This window comes from Antennarius striatus, chromosome 11 (genome assembly GCF_040054535.1).
Source record: "Antennarius striatus isolate MH-2024 chromosome 11, ASM4005453v1, whole genome shotgun sequence".
Lineage (NCBI taxonomy): Eukaryota > Metazoa > Chordata > Actinopteri > Lophiiformes > Antennariidae > Antennarius > Antennarius striatus.
Window position 1 is genome coordinate 10,135,948 of NC_090786.1, and position 15,917 is coordinate 10,151,864.

Below are 15,917 nucleotides of genomic sequence, written 5' to 3' on the forward strand. Positions count from 1 at the left end.
AGTGACAAATACTATTTCATTTATACAGTTAGAATAAATTATGGAGTTTTTTATTTCATGAATGACGGGGGTTTATTTGATAATTATCCCCCAAAGTAATGAATTTCACTATGGGACTCTGAAGTGTTCATACCAGCTGGTTGTAGGTGCATTAAAACACCACAAGGGGGCGTGTGTGATCTTTTATTTAGATTCCCGCCCAGCAGTCACTTCCTGATAAGAAAAAGATTCACGCACGCACGCACGCACGCACGCACGCACGCACGCACACACACACACACACACACACACACACACACACACACACACACACCTGTCCTTACAGCCAAACAATTCTTGATCATCCGGTCGTTCGTCCTGACTGTCAGCCTGTGGCATCCCATCCACTCAGCATAGTAATTGCTGTTGAGGCCTCAGTAACTCTTCATCCTATCAGAGTGTTCTTGGCAGTTTATCCACTTCTGAATTTGTCCAGAGCACATGCGGCCAATTGCTGTTCACTGAGCTTCAGATGACTCATTGGGATAATGCTGACAGACACTGGCAGCACAGAGTTCACACACAACACAAGATTAGACTGTAAAACTTGGCAGTAAATTCATAGTGAAATCTGAACAGTGTTCTGGTGTCATACTGTGACATGCTGTAAACTGCAATGCAATCTGGGGTAAAACAAAACGACAACACTTTGGGAGAATGACATTTACAGGAATGCACTATTGATGTGACTGTAAACAGCAGAGCATCATGGGAATGTGAATGAGAAGAGAGGGGAATAAATTTTGAGACACTACCTGTTTTTTGACCCATGGCCAGACTTGCAATGATCAAGCCACTTCTACTGAGTAATGTCGATCTCTGTTCTACCAAAAGGTCATATATGGTTGTCCTTTTCCATTTCATCCATATGTTCATATGTTATGGGTCTGATAGGGTCTATGGTTCATCCACACATTCTTAAAAAGCAACGGACAAAGTTCAATGCATTTCCATGCGTCCTCTTGAAGGGTTCTAAAGGTGTGCATCTCATGATGTCTTCAATTACACAAGAATGACATTTTCAGGCATGTTTTGATCTCATTCTGTTATGTTGTTGTTCTAGAGGTTAAGATCTGTCCACGTCAGCACAAACAGTTTTCTTCCAGAAGCAGGGCACAAACTCTTTCTAGTGTCAAAATGAAATGACATACCATTATTCTTATCAAGGTGGATCAGAATTTTTTTGTGTGTTTACTTTACTGGTATCATAGTTTTGTACTTAATTAACAGAAGGTTATTTTTACAGTGTAGATTTGCTCAAATTCAACAATCTGTTTTTCCTCCACATTTTGTATCTATATTAAAATGGAGCAGTTGTTTGACAAGTATTTGGTAAAAGGAGATTTATTCAAATTTACACCGTTGTCATAATTGTATACCTAAAATGCATCATTTGGCTTCAAAAATAGGATTGCAGTGTACACCAATAGTTTCTGTTACATCCCTTTTTTTTGGGGGGGGGGGGGGGGGGTTGTCCTTGTAGACAACCCCCCCCCCCTATATTTGAATAAACTCACTTGAAAAGTCTCACCTGTCACGCTGTCGCCATCTCCACCCACTACCTGTCAATCAAGCACCCAACCAATCACGGCGCATCCTGTAGTCAGCTAACAGAACTAACATTTCTTTTCCACTTGATCTTTTGACAGGTGCCTTTTCTGTTAACGTTAGCTCATTTCCCAATCTCACTATTAGTCAGCTTTCTTTCTCCAGTTATCCTGCTAACATTCCTCTATGGCTTCACAATGCCCGCCCAGCACAATCCATGAATTACCAACACAAAGTCGTCACGTCACTAAGTTGATTTTTGACTGCGTTGGGTGCGCTTGGTTTATAATACTAATACATTTGTTTTCATATGTTTGGTGTGAAGTCTGATATTATTGTTTTACCGTGGAATTTCCACGGGTTCCCTCTGGTGTAGTCAAACACAATTGAAGGAGCAGAACCTTCTTCCAAAGCCACTTTTATTTCAAGTTTCCATCACCCTCAGTGCTCTTCTTTTTGTAACTCAGCAGCCTGGAGGTGTGCTGCTGAGGTATGTTGACATGGTTTTCAGAGCACTGGCTTTCTCACTGAGTCCATAATTCATTTGAGATGAGCGCCACTTTCTCCTGAGTGACAGACTGCACTGTGCCACAGATTCCTGTAGGCGCCCTTCTCGCCATGCGCTCTCTCTCTCTCTCTCTCTCTGGGTCGCAGCCTGACGTACTAGAGGAGGACGGTCCTCTGCTGTCACACCGCCGGGGGAGGGAAAGAGAGAGAGAAAGAGGGAGAAAGAGAGAGAGTGAGAGAGAGAGAGCAAGAGAGGGCAAACTTTGCGCGATTTTGGTTGAGATGCTTTCACCTTGCCAATCGCGCCAACCCCCGACTGAACATTCCTTCGCTTCAATTTCCAGCATCCGCAGGTGACGTAGAGCGGCGAGGAAACCCCCTTAAGAGAGAGAGAGAGACAGGGTCTGCATCATCTGAAGCCGTTCATGCCGGATAAAGTTTATGAGCAACGTGGTAGAGGAGAGAGGATAAAGACTCAGCTGCGCACCATTCGATAAACTTGTTGGGAAGTCTCTCATCGTCGCCGACCGAAATGGGTACCTTACGCGACCTCCAGTACGCGCTCCAGGAGAAGATTGAGGAGCTGCGACAGAGGGACGCGCTGATCGACGAACTGGAACTGGAGCTCGACCAAAAAGACGAGCTTATACAGAGACTACAAAACGAACTGGACAAATACCGTTCCGTTATCAAACCGGCAACCCAGCAGGTTCACAAGCAAAATGAGCTGCACGAGCAGCAGCGGACGAAGAGACAGGCAATTTCGGCTGAGCCCACAGCTTTCGACATCCAGGATCTTAGCCATGTCACTCTACCTTTCTACCCAAAAAGCCCACAGTAGGTGTCCAAATTATATACTAATAATACTCACGTTTCTTTTGCTTATTTTCTATTGGTTGTTGCGTTCCCGCGTGAGTTGATTCCCATCGTGTCACCTTTATCTTTTGCGTGCGTAATTTTAAGTGTGGCGCAGCAGGTACAGCACCTGTGGCACATATGGATGAGACAGAGCTCTATGTCCAACTTGCGAGCGCGCACGCACACACACACACACACACACACACACACACACACACACACACACACACACACACACACACACACACACACACAGAAAATTTCAATGACAGAAAATGTCATCTGTCACTCTCAGATATCACCAAGATGATCATCAGTTCAGTAGCAAAGCCTGTATATCAACAAGCCTAATCATAGACTAACGTGAAAAATGAGACACCATCCAGTGACAGAATTTCAGGTTTACAGAGATGATGGCACCAGAAATGTTTTATTAGGCTTTGACAGTCTTAACAGGCTCTGTGCATGTTTACCTTATGATTTCACTGGAGCTGGTTTCTCTTCTCTCTCCCTCTGTCTCCATCTCTCTTTTTGTCTCTTGGCCACACATACACACAATACCAGAGGAAGCCTGTTTCTCAAACTGGCATTAAGATAGCCTTCTGTTGCGTGATAATCCAGCTGTCTATTGGTGTGTTAGTAAAAATCAATATACTTATCTCCTGGGGGATAAGAATAACATTTATTCCTTTATTCTGCAAGCACATGGAAAATGGGATGTATTGAATTTAATCAATAATTCAAGCTTTGTATTGAATTGTAGGACAGTCTAGTTACTTAACCTAAGCAGAACACAAATGTATGCTTTTCAATCCATCATGAAAAAAATATGGAATGGTTCTAGTCAGACTGGAAAAATCAGATATGTCAGCTAAAAATGTCATTATTATTGTGTTGATACACAAACAAGCAAAGTTCTGAGAATTTCATCAAAGAAGATTCCAAAAATGAAGGGTCCTATTTATGTGAGTAGACAGGGCCATTAGTCTTTGCTATAACTGTCAGCTTTATAACTGCAAAATACACAGACGTTCTTTCTCGTGTATTTCTTTTTAATAACGTCACAAGTACATGTGGGATCCAGGACACTGGCTTAGAATGACAGATTACTTAAACAGTCGATTTACTGTTAATTTAATCTGAACTCCAAAGCTTGTATGTATCAGTTTTTTTGTAGAGATCCATAAAAAAAGCTTAAAAATATGATAAGAGCTCCAATATGTCAAAAATTCTTAATTTGGGCTTTTTTGAAAAAACAAAACAAAACCAAAAACAAAACAAAAACCAAAAAACTTTTTTTAGTGTCCTGGACATTGAAAAGTCTTTGCAATCTTCTGTCAATTATAAGGCAGCCAGAGTCGTTTGAAGTTTGACATTGAAAATTAACAGATGACAGCAGTTTGTTTGATTGCTTTGTTTCTGATGATAATTCCCAAAGGGAAACTCACCTTCTTTTTGACCGAGAGGTTGTTTGAACTACAGAACAACAGCTTCAAATTTCTGCTGAGTCTGTCGTACCTTTTAAAATCTCTTCCTCTGTTAGATGCTGAAGATTGTACTCAGCATTCCCTCAGATAAATATATACACTGAAAAATGATTGGAGAGTCGACAGTGTTGAGAGCAAATACCAAGAGTGTGCTTGGCCACTGTGTTCTTATTAGCTCAGCTTGCTGGAGTTATTTTCAGTGGTTCTTTTTGTTTCAATGTACAGCCATCAATTTAAAGTTATTTTTCACAAGTTTTAAGAGTTAAGAGTAGAGGAGTTTTCTTCTTTTTCTAAATATGCAAGTAACCCCTTGGAATAAAAACACCTTGAGTTGATTTTAATTTTGTTTTCGTATTTGAAGTATGGTGATACTGCTTGTTGGATTTGACTTATCAATTATGTTTATCTTTAATTCCCTTGAATTTATCTCCTTCGCAAACTGCATAGATCTTCCTTACTCATACACACTCTGTCCCTTTCCCCCTGTGTGTCTCTTAATTCCTTTGGCCTCTCCCACTTTTCTGCCACCCCTCTTCTGTTTTCCTTCTAAAAGAGCATATTTTCTCCATTTAAGGAAGGCTGAACTCTCTCAGCCCCAAACTTCACTAGTGGATGAAGACAAATATATCATCCTCACAAAGCAGAGGCAGGCACATGTTTTTATATGGGTCTCGTTAGAAGATGTTGCTCAGTGTTGCCGCCTAAGACTCAAGATTTGGAATCCAATAACAGAAATGAAACAAATAGGGTCAATGAGATAAATAAATCAAGAGCTCTCTGCCTTTGTAATCGTTGCATACAATTAATTCTATTTTCAAACACCATCAACTCCGTAATGATTTCAAGAATCACCACACAGTCTTTGTTAAGGTTTACTCCCTAAAATTCAACAAGAGCTGTGAAATTGAAATCGTCTCCTACTTGTGCAGTCATTAAAATAGAAGCACATTGCAGTTTTGAGAAGCATGTTGATATATTGTCAGGTGAGAAGTTAAAAATAGATGCAGCCTGCTCTTCAGTTTTATCCTTTTGAGTAGCTTGTTCTGATTCTCATTGGGAGACTGAAATATCTAATAATGAGTCTTCAGGTTCCTCTGTTAGAGCATTTTATCTCAGAATGGATTCAAATCAAGAAAATCTTTAGAGTTTTGGTTCCTCTGTTTCTTTTTTCATTCCCATATTTGCAAATTGTCAAATAAAGGAGACGTGCCCTAGCATGTCCAAAATTGATGGAAAGACTGGGACAGTGATACTTCCAGATGAAGACATTGTTGTCTTGAGTTTTGTGTGTATGCTATAAATATCCTTCCAAGGGAGCTGTAAAATAATTTCTGATCTGTCACCGAGATTACCATATCAATGCAGAAATACAATTTAAGTTGTGTCCCTGAGAAATCCAATAGAGCTCAGATTTTTTTCTTGTTATATGCAGTATTTCATACCATTCTTCATTCCACCCTCATGCCTTGATCAAACAGACATGTTTCTGAGTGGTTTGTGTCATAACTGTGAGACAGATGTTATATGGAGTGCCTCAGGGGTCAGTCCTCAGTCTCTTCCTCTTCTCTGTGTATATGTTCCAAAGCAAGACAAGACATTCTCAAGTATGTTGGTACAAATACCCCCTTGTAAAACCATATGCCAGGACTCTTGTTCTGAAATAGAACTATCAGTTATCTTTAAATTCTTCTGACACGGCTGAACCACTAACATGACACCAATCTTATTGGTCCGCCAACAAGAGCATGGGAACTTTACTATGTAAATATATGCAGTTGTTTCAAAACTCAAGCACCTAAACTATAGAATGATCTTTCAATCCATTAGCTGAGTTCAGCAGAGTCTGTTAACAGAAAAAACTCATTACTTTTCATAAGCTTTTCTATTTGATTGATTCTTTGCATGCAATGCTGCAAGACAATGTTTGATGTGTTTTTGATTCTGTTTTGTAGGTGTGCACCACTTGTCTTGTGATATCTGAAAAGCCCTTCAGAATCTATAATTAATGAAATTTAATCTTGAGTAAAGTGTGTAAAAATTTAAAGTAATGCATCTCCAATAAACTGTGACGGTTAGCTTTGCTTTGTATTAATTGATTTCTTGTGTTCCTCCGTTTTATCCACAAATTAAGCAGCTGTCAGACAGCAAAAACACAGATGTTTGGCTATCCACAAGTCTCAGAACCTTATTTTAAAAGTTATTGGACTTCCCTGCAAAACTGACAGTTTGAGAATAACACCAGTGATTTATCAGTATGCCATTGAGACTCAAACCAGAATTCATTTTCCTGATTATGGAAAAATGATGCACTCAAATCGTCTGTGGATCCATATTTAAAAGTATTCTCTATAGATTTCTTCTGAAAAGTTCTTCACAGACAATGTGGCTCAAGTTAAAATGTGAATTCATGAGACCTTTAACTCTTGTATTGAGAGTACAAATTGCCACCACCACATTTACCAGCCCCTGTCTGATTTTGTTTTTCAGTTCACCTTTGGAATAATTTGAAAATACAAACAGCACCGCCTTATAGTGTAGTAGAAATTATTTTCATTTTATTGTTTGAATTGTCTTAAGATTTTTATGTGTTCTCTTATTTCAATGTCATCTTGTTTATTGTTGCTTCTACATTTTGTATTCTCGGAAACATGGATAGACTCGTAGACTATTTTGAAGTTAATTTTCCTAAGTACAAATCATTGTGCTGTCAAAAAGTTTTATGCACATTTGTCCTGTTTTATTACTTTACAACGCAAGTGGAATCTGTTAATTAAAATTCATGTGAAGTAGCTTTGGCATAATGACAAGAACAACAAAATAATAACACATTTGCTTGGTTAGTTTGCATAGAATGAAAATAACTCTGTTTTGTTCCTCCTTAAATTTTAGTAAATGTCGTCATATAATAGCAAAATGAAAGGGAAAGAAAAGGAAAAGTGAATAACAACACAGTACATTTCTTTGGTTACACAACTGAAGTTAACATTTTAAACATTCAGTAATTAATTTGTCCCCCACCAGCATTGATTACAGCTGTAATCCTCCTCCTCATGGCGGTGCTGGCCGATCCAAGCTTGTTTCTGAGGTGCAGCGGGAAGATATGTCAATCCTAATTCTGTGTCGTTACATGAGGTCAACCATGGGCCAGGCAGTCTGTTGTTGTTTATCTGGCAACAAAACACTGATCTTGATTGTGGAATGGTGAGCATTCACCACCCTGGCTACTCATCTGGTGAACAGCTTTGCTTCCAGCATGCCAATAGCAGGATTGTGTTCAGGTTGCCCCAGCTGTGGCATTCTTGCAGATGTTATTTTCTCACCAATCTTTGTGCCTTTTTATAGCAGTAGATCGTTTAGCAAGGGAGTGGTCATATGGGATAAGCTGGATAAAGGTATTATGTTTGTGGTTTTTTTTTCAGACTCAAGACTACACACAAAAATGAGTGGTGTGACCGAGCCTTATATATTTAAAATGGTGTTTTTGAATCTCTTCAGTGTGGATTTGGGGGTCGAAATGTCAGTAAATGGCTTTATTTTAGGGCTTTAGAAATGGCGGGCTATTGTTGACCATTAGCACAATAAACTCAGAAAATCACTTTCTGAAAAGGGCACCAAGAACAAACAAAACAGAAGAGGCACTTCACCGGTTCTACTGTCAGGATGAGTGCTTTGAATTTTTTTTTTAACATAAAGTGAAGCATAAAAAGCTACCCTTCTCAATAGGTTGGGACTCCTTGTTGGATTAACCTTGATACACACTATTAACTTCATTCTTTAAACTTACATTTAGTCAAAATCAGCCTCTCAGGACAAATCAGACTGTGGTGATGACAGGCTGCAGTAATTGAATGATCTTGATCTAATGTTTAGAATCTGGTCAGACCTGTCTCCCTTCTCTTGACACTCTGTGTCCAGGAGCATTGATCAGACTCTCACTTTGACAGGATCAACTGTCACTGTGTCTAACCCTCATTCACCCTGTTGCAGTCGACATGTGGACACATTTCATCAATAAATGCCCGTTGATGATTCATAAATAGCCTCTAATGTGTGCTCCTTGCTTTAAATGATAATTTGACATAGTGTCACATTCAAAATGTCAATCTGATTCAATTTTACCTTGTTTTCCCTTTCAGACAGCCTGACAAAGTGCTCCTTCACCTGAAGAGCACATTTAACCTTCACAACAGCATGAGCTTTATAGTTAATCACATCTCCCCCCCCTTTTTTTGCATAGTGGTTACAAAAAAAGTACTTATTTGTGGAATTCCTAAGTGACTCTGCCGTCTGAAGGCAGATTTGACTTTCAGAAACGCACTCATGAATGGAAACAATCTGCTTCCATTAGGCAAGGATTTTCTGATTTATTGACTTGTTGCAAAATATGGAGAGGATAAAAAGACTTCACCTTGATGTTGTTGAAATAAGGAAATGTTTTTCAGAAGCTATTGTGCAATTTGCCTTGGAGATAGCCATCGTGTCTGCTGAATGAACTTGTCAACATCATTCATAGGATTTTAGAGATCATTTTGATCTTCACCAAGGGTTTTCATTCATATGATACCTCTACCAACTCTCCTCTGTTTAAACTAAATTGTTTGCTTTTGTCTCTAGGTCTAAGGATCTGATCAAGGAGGCAATCTTGGACAATGACTTCATGAAAAACCTGGAGCTGTCGCAGATCCAAGAGATTGTGGACTGCATGTATCCTGTGGAGTATGGAAAAGACAGTTGTATCATTAAGGAGGGTGATGTGGGCTCGCTGGTCTATGTCATGGAAGGTAAAAACACACGTTGAGATAGTGCATCCGGAAGCACAATTCTATTAAGTAGAAAGACCATGAGAAGAAGTAGTTCTGTTACTGCTGATTAGGGGACAGGGCACACTGTGTTCATCACAGGGCCACATAGAAAGACAAAGAACCATTGACATTACATTCGCCCCTACAGTGAATTTACAGTCATCAGTTCACCTGAACTGCAAGGTTTTGGTGGTGGGAGGAATCCTTAAAGTCCAGAAAGAACCCATGGAGACAGGGACAAACTTTTAAACACTTAACAGTGTCCTCAGGTGAATTTGAAGCCTGGACCTTCTTACTGTGAGACATGCTGCCAATTATATGTAAATATATACAAACAAAAATGGACTGGATCTGCAGTGCTGTGTCTGGAAAACTTTCACGGCACAGTTGTGACAGTGGAGGTAATGAAATATCTGAAGAACAATTACCTGTATGAAGCTGCATGATATCTCATTGATTGCTGTTTTGTGTCAGACTGTGCACACACAGTCGTTTGTCTTTCATTAATTTTAATAAGCATTGTTGCAGCATGTGGTTTATATTTTTGCGCTTTATTTTAAATGAACATTTATGATGAGGAGCCACCCAAACAGTCACATTGATATTTTCGAAAGAAAACTTTTGCTTCACAATATGCCACAAACAATAAAGCTATAAAATGCATAGAGAACCATCTCCCCTGTCAACAAACAGCTTCGACCTCAATGGAAATGTCCTCATTTAATGCCTATATACAATCCTTGACTATATAGTGGTGGACATAGAATTATAGAGCATCTAAATTACAGTTATTGAATGTCGTAAATATGGAAATAAATGGGACAAAACATCTCAAGGCAGAAACACTTTTCTCAAAATCAAAGCAACATGGAAGAACACTGAGAGAAAAAGAGAACAAAGACACTGAGCATCAGGGATGTTGAACCTTGTCATGTGGTGTATAGGCAGTGGCATTTAAAGGTTAATATTTTACTAGGAAGACTGCTGATATTGATCGTTGCTTCCATTGTGGCTGCGTACTTATGTTATTGAGTTTGCAAAACTCTTCCTCGCATTCTCCAGACATGAAATAAAATCACTGCATTTTATACAAAACCATCACAAAAATGTGTATTTTTGTAACGATATACTCTCTGCTCGATTCTCTCCAAGCAGTGACAGGTAGGTGTCAGGGCGTCTGAAGGGACTCCAGAGGCGGACGTGATGCTGTTCAGATGCTAGTAGAAATGTTATGGCTGCTCCCTGTTTTACTTTTGTCTTTAGTGCGTCATTGAATCGGAGCTTTTAGTGGTGTGTCTGAGATCTGTAACCTTAAAGGTCATTGTATTAGGGAGATGACTCAGTCCTATTGATCAGTTTGCCATCAGTTGTCTTCTATTGTGATTTCCAGTTATGATTGAAATTAATGCTGTAGCTTTTGAGAAATCGATCATATGGAGTATAACATTGACAGACATATGAATGTATGCAGTATAGATTATTTTGTTGACCTTCATTACCATATACCTGGTAAATAAATTATTTATTAGCAAATATTAGCTAACATCATAAACTCTGATGGTGAACAAAGCAAATATTATACCTGCTTCTTAATTTTTGCATGTTGACATTAGCATTTCACAGAGATGCTGCTGTGGATGCTGAGCTCTCTTGTTTCATCCATCCCAGCATCTTCTTGATGAGAAGTTATGGAGGTGTTCATGCCGAGCAGTAATAAAATACTAATTACTGTAATGCAATAATTTAATACTCTCAGTAACCATCTCTCTGAAAGTTTCATTAAAACTACCTCTACACATTTATGTCCTGGTGAATTCATTGAGATTGCAGACGTTTTATATTCAAGGGATGTTTGCATCATCCACCAGTGTTCATGTTGCTGCTAAAAGGCAGCACAACTGTTACCCTTATCTGTAGACTGCAAGAGAAGATAGACAAAAAGTCTTTACATGTAATGTGCTTTTTGTACGGCATTTCAGTCACCAGAGATAAAATACTGGAATTTATATAAGTATGGAATGCTGTAACAAAATCAAGAATTGCATCCTTAATCAACTTATAACAAAAGGAAGACATTAGGAACCACAATCCAGAGAATTGCACTGCCAGGTTTTGTTATTGAGTCTTGGAAGAATCTGTAAATATCCTGGTCATGGAGTTTTAGATCCTGAGTCCAACACCAACTCTACAGGTAGTGAATAGATCTCAATCTCTCCCTTGGAAGAAGGCTGTGAGAAATCAATTGCACAAGAGGTGACTCGTCATGCTTCGTCACAAATGAGTAAGTGTCACACTGACATGATGAATAGGCTCCTCCTAAGCTCCACAGAAAAGGAGGAAAAAGTTGGTTCCTATCTGTGAGAGAAATCATTTTTGAAGTTCTTTGTGATTTTTTTTCTGATAGTGACAGACGAAGCAGCAGTGTAGTTGGAAATAAGGCACCGCTGAGTGTGACATGACAACTATATGGTTCATGAATTCCCATTTTCAGATCTAAAGATGCCACAACAAACTCCAACCAGTTACACTGACCCACACAACTAACAAAATGCTGTTAAACAAACAGTGTTATCATAAAGCAGAGAGTATATCCATAGATTCCAGTCAAGCTAGGATTGAATACATGAAACTTTGTGTACTTGAAACACCCAACTACAATAATTAAAAGCAAGTAACAAAGCAAGTTTCCGTAATAAACAGCTGGCCCACCAGGATTTTACCACTTGGGTACGTTTCAGTGTTGTGGACGGTGAAGCACCTCTGCAAACCAAAAGGACTGTTTATGGTTTGGATATATTAGCAAAGCTGTAGTGATACATTTTGAGGTCAAGAATTCTCCCTTTGTTAATTTTGTATAAATACATAAATGTTAAACAGAGACCCCATAAGATCCCCCATGTTTCTGGATAATAAATATACGTGAATATCCATCAAAACTATGTTGTTGAAACAAGGGAAGAAGAGTTTCAGCTAAAATGAAAGGAAAGGTGCACAAAACTGTGGTGAGACCAATGATGTTGTTTGGTCTAGAGACAGTGTCACTGAGGAAAAGACAGGAGACAGAGCTGGAGGTAGCAGAGATGAAGATGCTGAGGTTCTCTTTGGGAGTGACCAGGAAGGATAGGATCAGGAATGAGTACATCAGAGGGACAGCACATGTTAGAGGTCTTGGAGATAAAGTCAGAGAGGCCAGACTGAGATGGTTTGGACATGTCCAGAGGAGAGATAGTGAATATATTGGTAGAAGGATGCTGAGTTTTGAACTGCCAGGCAGGAGGCCTAGAGGAAGACCAAAGAGGAGGTTTATGGATGTAGTGAAAGAGGACATGAAGGTAGTTGGTGTGAGAGAAGAGGATGCAGAAGACAGGGAAAGGAGAAGAAGAAGAAGTGCGTCCTCGTTACTCGCGGTTAATGTGTTCCAGGAACCACACGCTAATAATGAATTCCGTGATACAGTGACAAGCTATTTATCTTATTATTTACAGTAATTTAAACCTTTATGACCCTCCCCATACTGATATTAAACCACCTTCCATCTGTATTACCTTTTCCCACACTCTTATCGACTGTTTGAAGCACTTTTGTGTCTCACGGAAGGCCGAGACTCACAGAACGTAGTGCACTTCCGGATGCCGTCAGTCATAACTACCTACCAAAAATCCGCGATGAGTTGAAGTCATGAGTTTTATTGAAATTATAGAACAACCTGCCTTTTGTATGAGAATCTCCGCAAGGTCAATGCAGTTGCAAAAGGGGGCAGTGTGTTCAGAACAAGTTGATCAGACTGACAAAAAGAGGAGTATAACCTGAGAAGGTTTTATTCAGGTGCTTAATGGAAATGAAACAACAGTGAGTTATAATTGTCACACTGAGACGAAAGGAAGTCAACAGCCTCACTGATAAAAGCCTGACACTTCCCAGGACCCGGAGAGAATAAGGTCCTCATTGATGAGATATATATCAGAATGTGTGGAAAGTGAAGAAACTGGTCTGGGGTTAAACTAAGGTGAGATATACGGAGTATTATATATGAGACATGCAGTATGCCTCATATATAATACTCTGTAAAGACAAAGCCCATCCTACTTTCTTCCTTTATAAAGGTTTATCTTGGTGTAATGTTAAGAAAGCACCCAACAAATTTCCAATCGGACTAGTCAAAAAAATATGTGATTCACTCAAAATTTAGAAAAACTCCACGTGAAGTCAGCAAACATGGAAAATCTGATTGGATTAAAACTCAAGAGAGCAGTGATGTAATGACATTAACAGAGTGATGGGAATAAACTTTTTAAAATGTACTACACCTTCATGAAAATATATACAACATGACAGAATTATAGTCTAATTCTGAATGTCACATCAAGGTCTGCTCTCCCTGACAGGCCCACCACTGCTCAGATCCGTTGTTATGGGCTTAACATATTTATTGTAAGTGAACAACCCTTCCTTCCTGCTCCAAACTCTTTTCCACTCCAGTTTCAGTTTGTCTTCCTTTTAGATTTCTCTTTCTCTGTCTCTGTCCATGCGTGTCGCTTGCCTGCAGTTATCAATTTAAATATCCCTGGCTTTGACTCATTTTGCATAAAAATCAAGAGCATTAGCCCAAGGAGTGACAATATTCTATGAAGGTCTGTGAAAGCCCATCACAGTCTATGACTTTTTAATGCAGAGTGACGGGACGTCTGTCAGTGCCAAACCATGCCAAAAAAACACCATTCGTCATTTCCATAGCAAATGAAGAGCTCAGGCAGTAGAGTCATCACTCACTGTCATTTCAAATATAACTTTCTTTTTCAAATATTGGAGTGTGTTATAAGTGTTTTCCAGTGAAATACTAGACTGACATCAAACAATATTGCAGCATTGGTTTTTAACAACCTCAGAGCAGTTAGCTTTTCCTACAGATGCACCTGATAATTAAAGATCAGACAAAACAGAACCAATCTTGGCACCAGTTTGCTGCTATGATGGGGCTGTCTGCTCAGCTCTGGATCCTATAATGAATGTTTGTGATATTTTGGTTGCATCCACTGGGCTGAAAATGACACTGGCCTTCATCAATACACTGATTGCAAATGAGACAAAAGCTCATGTTTCCATGGGGATAAGGGAGGATTTTTGATTGGCTGTGTCATAACGTACAGGTGGCTAATGATGATAATAACAAGTATAATCATATCCAATTACTTTCAAGTACTTCCTCAACAGTGAAACCCTCACAATTTCCTTCATTGCCATGATTCAACATAATCTAATGAAACTGTGTATGTGAAAACAAATAGGTAATTCTGGTTGCACCTTTTTTCCAGGAACATGCTGCACAAGGAGTGTTGACAGTGTTATGAGTAAGCCCTAAAGATGTAACCCTAATCATGAGCTCAGATAGTCGTGATTAAATGATTTGTGACATTCATACACAGAGTACTAAAATCCATGAAGGACAAGAAGTGTACATGACTGCTTTAGTCAAATTTGTGACACAAAAGTTAATTGCTTTGACCATAAGTTTAGAAATTGTAAAAGTTCTGTTCTAAGTCTCAGCTGCAGCGGACATGCAAAATTTGAAGGTCGGCTGCAAATATTGAGTATTTTCATCATTGATTAATACTCCAATTCTTTTCCCGAATTGCTTTTCAAATTGTAAGAAAATTGGGACAAACTTTCATCACAGTTTTCCCCATAACAAATTTAAGTATTTAAATGCAAACTGACCAAAACTGAAAGATACTTCAGTTTTAGTCTATTTTTGAAGACGTGATTGCATCACACTAATGACAAAAATGGATCATACACGGACATGCTCACACAAAAATTTGACTTTTTTTCTTCTAGCGACATTGCATTTAACATTTACATATTTTCATATCAGTCCTGATTTGCATTGTATCTTTTATTTTGTTTGTGAAACATGTGCATTTACATCTAACTTGTGTCAGGAGGATGCAGGTGTACGTGATATTAATTCTAAATCGTGCTTTTTTTTTTCTTCCATTTGTGACTTTTAGGGAGAACGGCTGTGTGACAGCACTTACAGGGAAAAACTGAAAAGAAAGACTTAAAATATGAGCCGACTCCAAACCCCATGTGCTCACGGCTTCTTTGACAGGCTGCTCAATGCAACCACTGATGGTCTGCAGACCTTTTTGCTTCATGTGGAGGTGTTCAGGACATTTGAGAATCCATCCAGGATTTGACAGTTTTGCAACAGAAATTGGTTAGAGTTCCAATTATTTTACCTGACCTGCTGTTGGGGAAGGCAAATATAACAGTCTGAGAGATTTCTCTGAGAATACTTGGAGTTTGAAGTGAGGCTTAAATGGAATATTTTAATGTCTGAGTGACAGAAAAGAACAAGCGCCATTTTGAGGCTGATACTAAATTGCGCTGCTAGTTATTTTCCTTTCCCAACAGATTTTAAAGAGTCATACCTCAGCATATCAATGACAAGCTATATTTACCTCTTGTGACTGAATACTTAGCATTGAATGTTTTTGACTCCTTATCATATAACACTCAAGATGTCTGGTGAATGATTACTTGTGGAAGCATCAAACATCGATTTGTTTGCATGCATTTCTAATCAAATATTAACACCATTGAAAAATGAGAAGCACACATCTGTTTGCATAAAATTTCATGGTAGATTTTACCCTGTCATAAACACCCTTAGATT

The 15,917-nt window shown here is 38.9% G+C and overlaps 1 protein-coding gene and 1 long non-coding RNA gene across 3 annotated transcripts in view; one reads left to right on the top strand and one right to left on the bottom strand.

Annotated features, from left to right (window-relative positions):
- The window catches only part of LOC137603707 (cGMP-dependent protein kinase 1), an 87,505-nt gene that overhangs the window by 1,649 nt on the left and 69,939 nt on the right, over nt 1-15,917 (top strand). Inside the window, exons 1-2 of one of the 2 annotated variants that reach the window (XM_068327421.1) lie at nt 2,290-2,931; nt 9,054-9,220. In XM_068327421.1, the coding sequence (XP_068183522.1) occupies nt 2,627-2,931; nt 9,054-9,220 (472 nt within the window). In that variant the 5' untranslated portion in view covers nt 2,290-2,626. Of the gene's footprint in view, nt 1-2,289; nt 2,932-9,053; nt 9,221-15,917 lie in introns of those variants that run through there. The other variant, XM_068327422.1, reaches the window with a different exon arrangement.
- Nucleotides 2,022-2,708, bottom strand: LOC137603708 (uncharacterized). Its single transcript, XR_011037310.1, has 3 exons — nt 2,582-2,708; nt 2,387-2,473; nt 2,022-2,268 (listed from the first exon to the last, which is right to left on the bottom strand). It is a non-coding gene; the product is annotated as an uncharacterized lncRNA (long non-coding RNA).